Source organism: Egretta garzetta, unplaced genomic scaffold (assembly GCF_000687185.1).
Source record: "Egretta garzetta isolate BGI_Z169 unplaced genomic scaffold, ASM68718v1 scaffold433, whole genome shotgun sequence".
NCBI classification, from domain to species: Eukaryota; Metazoa; Chordata; class Aves; order Pelecaniformes; family Ardeidae; genus Egretta; species Egretta garzetta.
In genome coordinates this window covers 96,567-110,570 of record NW_009259253.1, presented here as the reverse complement: position 1 = coordinate 110,570, position 14,004 = coordinate 96,567, and the positions used below count along the sequence as shown (strand labels likewise).

Sequence of the window (14,004 nt, the reverse complement as noted above, 5' to 3'; positions counted from 1 at the left end):
CACAATTTAAATTTCAGGCTCTCTGGCTCAAGACTGTGTCTTTATTTGAATCTGCTGATCTGGGTACTCAAAAACCAGTGAGAAGGGTACAGCTTAGGAAACTCAGAACAACTGTGTGATTAAAAAGCTTTCCTGTCCGACAGGGTGCCTGCATCACCTCCCAGCTCCATAAGCAGCGATCAGAAATAACAGGCTTGTTTGTATCAAACAGACTCTATTGTTTTTTATTAATCAGTGTTACACGTACAGGTTAATTAAAAAAGCTACAGTTTGTGAAATATGTCATCTAGCTACAAGATACAAATCTAGGCCGATTGCCACGGTATCTATTGGTGCTCAGCCACTGTAAAAAATTTACAGTTTATTTTCTGATATACAAAACCTCAAGCGAACATTCCTTGTTAAGCGTTCAGTAAAGCTCACAGCATTCTACTACACAGTTTCATATAGTGTTTTAGTGCAAAAGGAAGTACAAATATAAAAATGCTGAGGCTCCAGTTAAAAAAAAAAACAAAAACAAAAAAACCAACAAAAAGCCAAGCAAGCTGTGGAGTTAGAGGTGAGTGTCTGCTATGGGTATTCTCCTAAGCTCTACGATCTGGGAGTTAGCCATGCTGCTGCCGTCCTGGCTGCCGTGACACGATTCATTATCGCTGACGCTGAGACCTGCACCTGAAACAGCAAAACAAACAAACAAAAGAATCAGTGAAAGTGAAATCCCAACACAGAAATGGGTGATATTGTGTCCCGCTCTGCTTTATTCTGATTATCGAAATGCTTCCCTACCCCATGATGACATGGAAATTTTCCTCTTACTAGTCTACAATTCTCAATCCACAGATTATAATATTATCTGGCGTAGTTTTGTACCATCCAGATACGCTTTTTCCATAATCTGCTGTCAGTCACTTTATTTCTCTCAGTAAATAGTACAATAGCTATTCAGAGGTTGCCTTGAAATCACAAGAGCATAAATCAAGGCCTGGCTTAGGCTGGGTTCATGGTCAGGCTGTTACAGTCTGGTATTTCCAAGGACTTCTTCATGAAGAGTTGATTTTTAATGATACAATTTTCCTGTTAAACTATAATTCCAGCTGTTTTAATAGGATTGTAATTTCAACATGAGAAAAGACGCTGACTAAATATTCTTTAAACCCACATTTGGCACAAGCTGGTGTATTGTGTTTTTCTTCTACTGTGAGAGAATACTAGACTTCAGCCCATGGAAACTTCCAAAGTATGTCTGGAAGAGACCTCAGGAGGCCACCTTCTCCATCCTTTTGTCACAGGAGTTCTGCTGGCTTGTTGCTTCCTTCTTGGTTTTGGGGATTTGGGGGTTTTTTTTGGGGGGGAGGAGGAAGGTTTGAGTTGATTAGTGTGACACAATCCGGTACAAGTTTTTATGAAATGTGTTGTTTTTTCAGACCACTTCTTCACAGAATATCTGTTGTAACTATAAACTTCAGTGCATTTTCAGATCCTCTCTTTGAGCTGTAGAGCGAATCCTAAAAAATACATGGGTCTTGTTAGGGTTTAGAGTGTCTAGGCTTTAAATTTGTTGAGAACTGCACATCAGTGTAATTAGGCATGGTGATTTCAAATCAGACTAATTGCAGTCATGGTCTTACAGTGATGTCATGTACAAACAACTAGGGAAGCCATTCATTTGGGGCAGAAGTAGATCTGTAACTCCACACGGTTCAAGGGAGTTGCAAAGCAGTGACATTGGGCTCAAAAAGCCCTGAACAGGGAATGCTGAGAGAGGCAGTGATTTGCATTTTCATACTAAGAAATATTTTCAGGAGTTTCTGCCCATTGTACAGTGCATCTCTTATGTCTGCCTCAGCTGACATCCCAGGCTTTGACTTGCTTGGCAAAAGACAAGGTAAGGGTCATTTACTTTTTTGGAGTTACTTATAATTTTCCATACCCCATATTGTTCCACTTCTACAGCTTTTTCACAGCACACTTCCCTCCACCACCCCTCAAGTAGAAAAGGAAGCAGTGGTGGGATGCTCCTTTGCTATGGGAAGCCAGGCTGCAATCTTGATTATGGAGCTTGGTTCAGAGAATCTCAGCAGAAGAGCCTGCAGGACTGGGCAGGCTTTCCTGCAGAGGTCTGGAAGAAGTCCTAGCTGGGGCCAAACTCCAGTGCAGTACCATGTGAGCCCAGTCCCTCTTCACCCAGGTGAAAAGTGGGTATTTCTGCACCATGATCCTTCTTACACCTGGTTTTGATGTTTGGGTTGCAGAGTGAACATGCATTCATTGACATCTACTAGATGAGTCCTGTTCTTGGGTCTGTATGACCCAAGCTCTTGAGAGATCATCAATTACTCTCAAGAGTATGATTTGGGGATGGAAGAACAAGACAATAACCTTGAAGTAAATAAAATACTTTGAATGGAGAAACAAAACAATACTTCTTATGTAGCATCATTAATATTGGAATTCACTCAAAACATTTATTTTAGGCTGAAGAGGGTACAAATTCAAAAAGGGAAAAAATAGATTATTGAAAATGTTTAAAATTATATTACTTAAATATTATCATCCTGGGCTCAGATTTTAAGGTCAACACTGAGTGTTGGGGCTAGAAACGTATTTGTCTTACTGGTGGCTATACTGCAATTATTCAGTATGGGGTTTCTTAACGAATCTTACGCTGGTCACTATAAAGAGATCAGATACTGGACTAATATGGTACACACTATGTATATTCTTAAACACCACATTGGTGCATGCTTTCTTTATGCTTTGTGCAAAATAATAGGAGATTTTTTCTTTGTTATGGAAGTTCTTATCAGGAACTTGGTAAATCAGAGACTGAAGTAGGCCACTTTGGGTATACAAGGGCCTTGTTCTGCTGTTGATGCAAAGACAAACTATGTAAGAGATGATCCTTTTTAGGAATGAGAGCTGAAATGTAACCAGGATACCAGCTTACCAAACAGTCGGCGGCCTGGGAAGGGTACGACTGTTTATGCGATGGAGTTTCACAGAGTTCATAGGTCTGGCTTGTTCTCAGATTAGAGCAGAACTTAAACTCAGTCAGATCCCCAAAAGCATGTATTCGTCTAGAGATGCTGGAGTTGGATGGTAGGCACATAGCGGGGAGTACTACTTTTCTCCAGTTTGTGAAGAAACTTTCAAGAAAAAGACGCAGGAAAACGAGGCCTTTCTTCTTTTCTTTTTGTGTCAAAGTACTAGCTAGAAAACTGAAGCAAACCGAAAAGTCACAGCTCGCTTTGCTAACCCAGCGAGATCCCTCCACTGACATCTACTGGTTGAAGTCATTCATCAGCGCATTCCTACGTGCCCTTGAACACCAGCTGCTATCGTCTGGTTGTTCAGATACATCGCAAACTTTCACTAAAACATTTTAAGGGAGATGGAGTTTCTTTCGTAATTACTGTACTCATATCTCTAGGGAGGCTTTTTATGTCATAAGCACTTCCATCTTGCTTTCTGAGTCAATCATGATTTATATTGTCTGTGTAAGGTGAACTAGATAGAAATGAATAAGCTACACAAACCAACTTTAATTCTTCTTTCAGGGTTTTGACTTTGCAGAAATGACACCAACAGACATCCAGACTTCTAAGAATAAAGTTCACATTGAGCTAAAAAATGCTTCCTGGATATTATGCAGTCACGTTCAACAGCCAACAGGTAGCATATTCGTAAGCAATCATGAATGAGAAGTTGAATGAATATGCAAACTGGCTACCCTTCCTTCCCTTTTTTCTGTGAAATGAGCCCTTCAAAACAGAAATGATGTAGGTTGATAAGGCAGGACATGAACCTGGCACTTGACCATCACCTACAATTTATCTGCCCCGTGACAGACAGTCTCCAGGACATTGCATTGAACACCTTTCAGGATTTAAAATGTCAAATGTTTCCTCTAGTTCAGGATGCCCAACATGAGATTCTTAATTCTTAAATCAGGCACCTACAGTGGTAACACCAAGGTTTAAAGAATGCTGACTTTGGAACCCCAGCTGTATTAGACTGAACATTGTGAATTGGTTTATATAGCATCATTATTGTAATAGCTGCATTTGTGGGGGCAGGTAACTTATACAGTAGATTTTTCCAGGCATTCTCCATGTAGAATATTTATTTAGCATTTATCACATATGCCTCTATTAAGAGCAAAAATACCCTGAGATATGGTTGTAGCAATACCCGCTGCTGCTACTGACTGATACATAGTTCACAGAATCGTATCACAGGACCGTAGAATGGTTTGGCTTGGAAGGGACCTTAAAGATCATCTAGTCCTAATTCCCCTACCATGGGCAGGGACACCTTCCTCCAGACCAGGTTGCTCAAAGCCCCATTCAACCTGGCCTTGAACACTTCCAGGGATGGGGCGTCCACAACTTCTCTGGGTAACATGGTCCAGGCGCCTTCCCACGCTCAAAGTGAAGAAAATATTTGGAAAGTCCCATGCTCTGGGCTGGTATTCTCTGCTCTGACATATAAATGTCTTTGCAAACAACTTCCTACAGGGGTGGGTCACGAGTCAGCACTGGAGGGGCTTGGGCCTCTCTAAGGCTTTGCTGTGTTTTGCATTTACATCTCATGTAAAGGAATGAAATGGTTCAGTTTTGTGCATCACAGAAGAGGGAGGACAAAAGCATTTGTAGGAGACAGGAATATGGACGGAAGCTTGGAGATCATCAAAGCTATTGTTCATTTATAGTATTTATGCTTTAGAGCAAAGCTGATGGACAGCTTGCTGCTTTGGGACAGATTCCACATACTTTTGTTCAATTGGCTCCCTTTTTAATTCCCTAGCCCTAACCACCAAGAAGTCCTTAGGGAATTCCACTATAGTGGGCTTTAGCTTCATTAACAGTAACATAACACTCTGTGACAATCTGGAAGTCTTATTAAATTGTCTATCAATATAAATCTTGCACAAGAAATCAGAGGAAAAATGAGATCTAGTCCAAAATGACAGCACTTTTAAAGTTAATTAGTGTAATTAACAAAAACTAATCGGTAAACAATTGTGCTTCTTAGTAGAATCTAAGCCTTTGATCCATTATAAAAGCTGTCAATAAAGTATAATAAAATAAATAATTTAAGCCAAATTCGTAAACATTAAAAAAAAAAAAAGGTTTTAGCACCTATCAATAACCAGGATGTGTCCCTAAATTATTTTTTCCTATCACAATTGTTCTATAATTTCCTTCACATAAACTGCCTCAGAGTTGGCTGGCCTTCCAGAAGATTCCGAAAGTATAAGGGATGAGATGATATAGTAAGCATAGTCAATCCCAACTATATATTTCTGTATTGACATGAACATATGTGATGGAAAGGAGGAATTAATTGGTAAGGCAATCAGAGGCCATGGCTTTATGATATAAGAAGTCCAGTTTTTGGATTTCTTGCACGAAACAAAAAACTCTATGGCCATGTGATGCAAAGCTTGCATAAAGCTGGCATAAAAGCTGGCTCAGAAACAGGACGCTGCTGTCCACCTGATTTACTAGAAACACAGTCGTATGCCTTCATCTGACCCAGTCCGTATTTCAGGTTAATCTGTAATTAGGCCCAGCATTAATGATTATGGAACCAAGGGCTAAGTGCATAGTTCTACCACATGTTTCTTTAGCAATAAGGCCAAGTGTGCCAATGCATCTATTTGTGGAGCTGCACTGCAAACTGCAAATTACCAAACCATTGCAAGTTAAAGAATAAAGTTGTGCTGCGAGGGGTTGTTGGATTTTTTTTAACCCGCATGGGTTATCCTTCATTTCTACTGCTGACAGTGCAAAGGTGGAGCAGGAGGGCAGGAATGAGATTTTAACTTTGCTGTGATTATACCCTCATTCTCACTGATCCTGGCCACCAGATTAAACCTTGCGGCTACAGACAGCAAGCATAAATTAAAGTAACCTTCAGACAGCTCCAAGCTCCATAAGCAGAAAGGACAGATGAAGTGCAAAGAGGCATAAAGACATTTTTGCATATTCCTTTGCTAATCAGTGCTGATCCTCAGCCAGACTTCAGAGTGGGAGCTAATATTTGAGCACAGCTAAGGCCGAGTTTGGTTATAGATCGACAGTTTTAGGGAACGACATGTGATGGAGGTCTCTGTTCCTGCTTATCAGACGTAAAGCTCAAGCAATAGCAGAGCAAGCATTTATATTCTTCCTCTATACCCAAAAGCCACACCTCCCAGTTCAGGAGTGATAAAACCAGCTAATGTGGTGCAAAGCACCTTTTCCCTGCTCTCCCAGGGTTTGTCTGCTTGAGATGAAGAATTCTAAGCCAACTGAAATAAAGCCTGGTCCAAAAAGGTTTGAGAAGCACTACTTGCACCAAATGACAGATGAGAGCAAGGCAGCAAAAAGGCTTCTCAGGTCCCAATACGTTTTAGCCCACTTAGAGAAGAGGTGCTGGTCTTCCACTTGCTGATGACCACTGCTTCCTTGGAGCTGGGACTGGTGCTCAAAGGGCATCAAACTCATGTGGAGCAGCAAGGGGAGAGGAAGAGAGAAGGGGAGAGGAAGGAGAGGAAGAGGAGAGGAGAGTCTCTAACCTGAGTTTTTGCTGTTTCATGCGAGTAAGAGCAACGATGCAAGAGAGGAAGAAGAAATGTGCTGCCAGGAGGGACCAGGACACAGGCTCCTTTCAGTGCCTGCTAGCTTAACTGCATCATAAAACTCCTGTCAGACCACATCTCGGTGAATACTTCAGCAGCATCAGCCTGCACTGCCAAACAGAGGAGAAATCCCACTTTCCATCACCTCATCTCCCTTTTTATTGCATCCAGGCTGTTCCCTCCCTCGTGCCGTCAGGAGCACCTTGGACTCCTTGGCCATGCACTGAACTGGACTGTAGAGCAGGTTGAGATGGAAATAATAAAACAGATACTATTTTTAGTTACAGAAAAGCTCATGTTTTTTGGTTTAAAGCATGTGTTGACCTACAGCTAAGGGAATAAATGATAAGCATCTACTTTGTTGGTTACAGCTACTCTAACCTCAACACCACCTCTTCAGTTTGGCATGTTCAGATGTTATGTGTGGGGCTGGAACCAGATGGGACAACTGGTTTGGCTTAGTAATCATCCCTTTTTGCCCCTGTAACATTGCTGGGGACACAGTCTAGGCACACAAATAAGCACTGGGGTAAAATGGTCAGGTATCTCTTGAATCAGTGATACAAACAAAAATATTTTTATCCAACTGCAGCCTGTGGTTTCTGCTTCAAATCACATTAATACAGAAGGCTCATAAGAACAAATTATAATAAAATATTAATAAAGAAGATGATAATAGAATTTACGCAAAATAATCAAAAGCTGGTTCTAGACCTACTTCCTTTAGAAAGAGTGAAAACAAATTAATGAAGGATGGAGCTTGAAGATTTATTAAAAAGTCATTAAATAATGAAGTTATGGTGAATTATATTAACCATGAGTTGTAACTACTGCTGTTGCCTTGGTAGTTCTTCATGATTTGAGACTCGGTCTTCCACAGTGTGTAGAGTTTACTGCAGAAAATAGGCCAGCTGATGTCAACTGAGCTGCTTGAGCAGGACACACTGTGTGTGATGGTAGGAGTGTTGGATGTGAATGGCTTCATATCTAATTAACTATTTATGAATTATCTGGTTCCTTTCAAAATATTCAGGAAGGAGTAAAAAAGTAAAAGCTACCTTCTTGGGCACTTAAAAGAAAAGGCTTGCAACTGGAAGTTTATGCACCTAGACTTGAAAGTCTTGCCCAAAATCTAACTGCATAACAAAGTAGAAATAGCCTGAAAAATGCCCAGGAAAATTAATAGTTACAATACAGATTTTGTGACAATCTTCATAAAAATTTGTATTTCTTAGTACTAGGCCAGTCATTAATCATCCGGTTTTCTTCATAATTAAAAGAGTTTTCTGCAATGAAAATTGGCTAAGGAAAAAGTATTAAGAATACACCAAATAAAACTACCCCTTCTTTAGCAGCATTCCCTGTCTTCTAACCAGTTTGACTGTCTTCCTTGGTGTCACTGGGGGGAACAAACTCCTGAAATTATCGGTGCCAGAGCACTTAACCTGCTAATGTCACCAGTGCCTCGCTGTTGCCTCTTGCAAAGCTTGATGGTATCCCCAAAGATCATTCAGGTGACCTCCTTCTACCAAGCTAGTCCATTGGTGTTTCATCTGGTGCCTAGAAGAGGTGGGCATGGGTTAGCATCTGTCAGGTCTTACCAGGTGGTGCTCCTTTGCCTCTGTGGTTGTCTTATCAGACCTTCCCTATCTTTGAATCAGGTTTCACTTTGTTTGTTTCACTTGTGGCCACGTCTTGGCTTTTTATTTATATCATCATTTGAATAACCTGAAGTTTCATCAATGGACCGGGTGAGAAGGCAGAAAAGCAATACATAACTGAGGGCAAAGCCTGGGATTTTGAAGACTTGAACTCTAAGGCGATTGAGGGGAATCTGATTACAGATGTTTGGTTTTGCAGGTGTAGTTTGAGTGTGGGCACCTAGAGCGGACTCCCCTGCTTCTGTCCTACACTTATTGGGAGAATCAATATTTATGAAGTTACACTGTTTCTCACATATATATTAATACTTATAAAATAGGCATTGTATATCCTCTATATATCAATTTGGAAAAGAAAGGAAAAGACAAGACAGCCCATGTCTAGAGACAGCAAGTTAGCCATTTAAGAAATCATGAAAAAATGCCAGGCCCTCTAATCTGCTGCTACTTTCTGTAGGTCTGCTTATCATCATGACTCGAAACATATTTTTGCAGACTCCTTCACTGTTATTTTAGATAGCCTGCACAATATTTTTCACGGAACAGCAGTCCGAGGCAAAACAATTTTACTTCAGATTTTCGCTGGCAATCAGATTATATTAACGGATCTCGTTAATTGGATCTTGTGGAATGATGAGACCGTTAGGGTGAAGAACAACATAACAGCCTTTGAGGCAGAAGGAGAAGAGTCACTCACCGGTCTTTAAAGCAAATATTAGGTCATCAAACTCCTGTGATTCCTCATCAGCAACCAATGAGCTGGTACTAAATCCTCCAGAAGGGTGGAAAACATTGCCATTTTGTGGACTCTGCTTAAAGGCAGCACTAGCTTGACTAGCAGGCTGCAAGGATGCCCTCTCCCAGTCTGCAGGCACCTGCAAAGTTTAAATATACACAGAAATGCAGTAATCATCAAAACTGTAGTATAGAAACCAGAAACGAGGAGCTGAGCCAAACTCAAGACCAAAAGATTTTGGAACCAGCTATTCTGTCACCTCTAGTGAACCAGGTAGCCTTTTTTTTTAAAAAAAATAAGAAATATATATGCCTATATGTAACTTGATTACAAGTCATTTAACCTTGTGTTTATTATGCCTGTCCTGGCTATCTCAAAAAGCTGGAAAACCAGTGCTATTTCTGAATATTTGCCCCTGGTATGAAGAACTTTAAATTAAAGCACTGAAAGGCTCCAGCTCATTCCTCTCTTATCACTGCCTCTTCCTCTACTGGACCCAGCTTGTCCCTTCTATAGCCACTGATCATCATTACTTTCCATTACATGATCTACAGATGAACCCACTGCTTCCATGTTTACCAATACAATATTATAAAGTAATTTGCCAGTCTTTGAAGGTTGTGGTGGTGGTATACAGCCCTACAGTTTGAATATCGATTCTCCTGTAGTTCATTTGCCACTTCATTTTAAGGTGGAGCTGTGAAAAAAATCAGAATTTCAGTTCATGAGAAAAGAGGTGGTGTTGAAAATCTATCTCCTCCTTAAATGTGATGAAAAGCCAAAATACTGAACTCTAAAAAAATATATCTTAGGATAATCAAAACATATTTGCTTGGTTTATTGCTTATCCACTCTTTAGGAACTCAGGAACATACAGACATAGAGCTGAAAATCTATGCTGGCCACTAAATTTGGGAGTCAGGCACCACCTTAAACATGATGCTGAGGAGCTTTAAAACCCAGGCAAACCTGCACTCAAGCAGTAGAGAAATGGGCAAGACAGCTCCAGGTGAGCAGATTTGTTTCCACAAAAATTAATACTAGAACGGACATGTTCCCTTGAAGTATTTCAATTCCATTAAATTGGTGATTTTTCTGGAAAAACTGTTTAGCTGGAAGATTTTCAACTAGCTCTATCAACATGCACATGTAGATAGCAGCAGAAGGCACCTTGGTTTCACAGGTAGTGAAGGGGGATATCAGCAGCATTCCAGTTCCAGCAACAAAGAGGCTGAAAATCATCTCCCACAAAATTTCTTTCTATTCTATTCCATTGCATTCCAATTCTATTCTAATTTTATTCTATTATCTTAAAATTTCCAGAAACTTTGCACAGCATGACTTTGGAAAATTAAATCTAAGACCTACTGTAAGCTGAAAGAATTTACTTGGTATTTTGATTTCTCATGACCTACTTTTGACAATACTTCAACTTTTGACAATACTGTAACAAACTGAAGACTCAAGTAGGAACGGGGGAATTCTCTAGATGGGATGTTACCAGGGAATTATAAGTTCCAAGAATATCACCATGGCCAAACATAACATTTTTTATGGTTTAAAAAAAAGAAATAATCCCTTCCTCCCCAAAGCCAATTTATAATAATTAGCATCTCATTCCTATGCATTACACTTCAGTACTGCCACTTAAATCTCCAGGTACATTTTCAATACACAAGGCAATGGCTGTAGAGCACTGTTACCTCTTCCATAGCACTGATGAGGTTCTGAGTGGACTTGCTGATCTCTCCGCCAGCAGCCGGCAGACCGCTGCCGTGTGTGAAAAAAGCCGATCCTGGAGTTGTATGCCCGTTCATGTCTACAGTATAACTTGCTTTCACAGGACAGCAAAGTTGGTTGTGCAGGATAAAATACACCACAAAGACATAAAGACCCTGAAACAGAGAGAGAAAAAGAACATCAGTGTGTGAAAAGCAGGGAGCTTAGATCAGAGTTTGAACGCAGTCATGGCAAGGTCCTATATGTTGTAGCAGATGCCTTCTCTTACACCAGCAGTCTGTGTCTCAAAGGCCTGAAGTCAATTTCTGTGGAAAATAAGAGACGACATCACTGCCCATCAGAGATCTGAATGTTAAAAGTAAGTTCATATCCTGAGGCCTCCAGCTAAACACACACACACACACAAAACACAACCCAGAAGAGTCATTGAAAATGGTTATTTGGTTGAACCCACACGGTTGCAAAGCAAAGCCAAGATCCCGACAACAACAAAACTGACTCGAGTTTCACAGTTGTCATAACAGTGAAAATGTGGTTAAGGGCTGCCTTTACAATATGATTTGGCTGCTGGCCCCTAGCCACAATTCTTTATTTCCTTACTGACCTGCTGGCTCTTTGCATTCTTGCCCCAGTTTCAATCTCGTGCAAACTGCACTGCTGCCATCACAGATACCAAGTTGTAACTATAAATTAGATTCTCTATGATATCTACTAATTCAGCACTGTCTTTCATTTGTGATTACTACAAAGCCTCTGCTGTATGCCTCTGCAGTTCTTCTTTAAAACTTGCTAATTTTGACCTTTAGAATTAGCCAAGAAAAGTATTATAACCATGTCTTTTGTTTGCAAAGAAATCCAATGATTGAACTTCTGAATATGAAATCTGACTTTCTCTCGTTCTTAAGTTGCACTAATTCTGAGGGAAAATAATCCATTTCAATTGATAAATCAATCAGTTCAATAATTACCAAAGAAAGAGTTAATCAAAAAAAGTACAGAAAGAAGACATCCAGATTCTTCCTGACTGCTGCAAAACAATTACATTTGCATTGTTTTTTGTATTTCATATTGTCCTCTAGACCCCTGAAACCGGTTGTACTAAACAGAACAATTTATTGGCATTGGCATGAAAGTAATAACTGGGATTATAAACAGTAAGTAGTTAAATCTAATTATATTTGGGAATTCCTAGTGAAAGTAATTTTGAAAATGCATGGAGTCTGCAGGTACCCTATATACATGTTTATTTCCATCCATATAACACAGGGCGCAGCACTTCATGATCCACAGATTCATAGTTTCTAACGCCAAAACTATATGTCAAAACAGTCCGGTCCAAAGTGACAGAAGTAACGGTAACAGAAGTTAATGGGATTCAATGGGATTTCAGTCTCAGCTGGTCAAACACTGTAAATACCCTCATACAGCTGCTATAAAGCCATACAGCTCCATGTGTGTATTTTTTTAACAGCAAACCAGCAAACAAAACCAACTATTTTGAGAAAACATTTTCCCACTTTTCCAGATTATCAGTTTTTGTCGCAAGGACCCAGAGCAGTTAACTGAGAGGAAATTTCTTTGTGATACATATAAGTAAATACATTCCAAAAAATTGATGCAAAGACATGTTGCACTTAAGAGACACTAAAAAGGAACTAAAATGTCCTTTCATTCTGAAAACAAATCCAAGGACTCTGATGTAGGTCAAGCATAATGGGACCAGCCAATGGATTTCTTTTAATTTAAGTTGTTTAATGGATATGAAAAGGATAAAAAAACCCAAGAAGAACAGATAACAGTAGCAACACTGAATTCAGAGCAGCCTCTGGCATTTCGGTCTCTGAGGAGCTAGCCACAGAAGTTGCACGTGCATTTCAAGTGGTTTTGTACTTTTCAAGAAAACCCATTAGCTGAAAACGCTGGGGGTAATTAAGCACTAGAGCAAGTTGTCCAAAGGAACTGTGGAAGGTTCTCCATAGAACAAGAAGGGACATTTTTCCTGGTACATTTTATAATTTGTGGGAGGCTTTTGTGCATGCATGGGTGTGAGGGGGGTTCTCATATATACAACAGCTTGATTTATTTATTACATGAAGTGACAGCTGCAGGAAGCTGGTAAATTCGGGACAGACTCCCGCAGCTGTCAATAAAAGGGCAGAATACTTTTTACACTTCATATGATCACATGCAAGTCTGGAGGACTGATCCACAGAAAGCCTTCACTGAGCATTTGACACTTGCGGTCTCTCTGCCTCTTTATCCTCTAATTCTGCATGTTCCAACTCACTGTGCTGACGCTACAGTGTGCCTACATTTGGAAACTGAGATAGCTCTGCTAATAGTAATGAGAAAGAATACAACAGACTGTAGGCCATCAACAAACCTCTTTTTACACACTGAGAGAAAATTAAGACACCTACTGTATCCCATAATTTTAAATTGGTCTTGTAAGATAAAGGATTTTTATTACTCTAATAAACACCAAGGCGTTGGATTTTTTTTAACTAATATACACCATACTTCTCGCGCAAGTATTTTCATTCATGCCTGAGATATGCTACCTTGAAATTGCAAAACCTGTTTTTTCAAGAAGTGGATTGAGATAACGTCATCTATCTTAGAGGAATGGTACTTCTATTTACAAAACTAAAGTATCTTTGCAGGACTTTTGGTCAAGAAAAGTCATTTGAACACTCCCTTTGAACAGTTTCTCAACCTGTTTCAGGATGTGTACCAGCAATAACAAAAATTCAGTGCACTCTACACAGGTACTCTTGGAGTTCCTGTTTTAATTTAGAAAATTTTATTTGATAGCTATCATGATGTGCCTATATCACTAATCATGTGACTATATCACTAAAAGTTTTTTCAAAAGAGAATATTTTAGGTGAAACCAAGGCTTGTGGAGAAAGATGGTGCCTTGTGTTAGACCACAAAAAGCCTGCCGCGTCCAGAATGGGATCCTTCTGATCCTTAGATCGCCATGGCTACATCACTATTATTTTTAAAGTTACACTTTTATTGGTGCCAGGTGGTAAAAACACCAAGAAACTACACAAAGAGGCGTCTCTGCCAACAGAAGAGTTGTCTTTACTCAGATCAGCCTTTGAGACTAGCTGTCTGTAGTCGCTGCAGAGGAATTTCCACATGCTGGTTTACGCTTTGGTTAGTTTCAGTTCAGCTTTTTTAATCTTATCAGGGTGAGATTTAATCTTATTCTCTGTCTGGACTACGTTAATTTA

General features: G+C 39.9%; 1 protein-coding gene across 1 annotated transcript in view; it reads right to left on the bottom strand.

Annotated features, from left to right (window-relative positions):
* Positions 1–553: 553 nt before the first annotated feature.
* The window catches only part of LOC104123806 (adhesion G-protein coupled receptor V1-like), a gene marked incomplete at its 5' end in the record, with an annotated part of 78,427 nt that continues 64,976 nt past the window's right edge, over positions 554–14,004 (bottom strand). The window contains 3 exons of the mRNA XM_035891696.1: positions 554–672; positions 8,984–9,161; positions 10,726–10,917. Coding sequence (XP_035747589.1) covers positions 554–672; positions 8,984–9,161; positions 10,726–10,917 — 489 coding nt within the window. The remainder of the gene's footprint in view (positions 673–8,983; positions 9,162–10,725; positions 10,918–14,004) is intronic.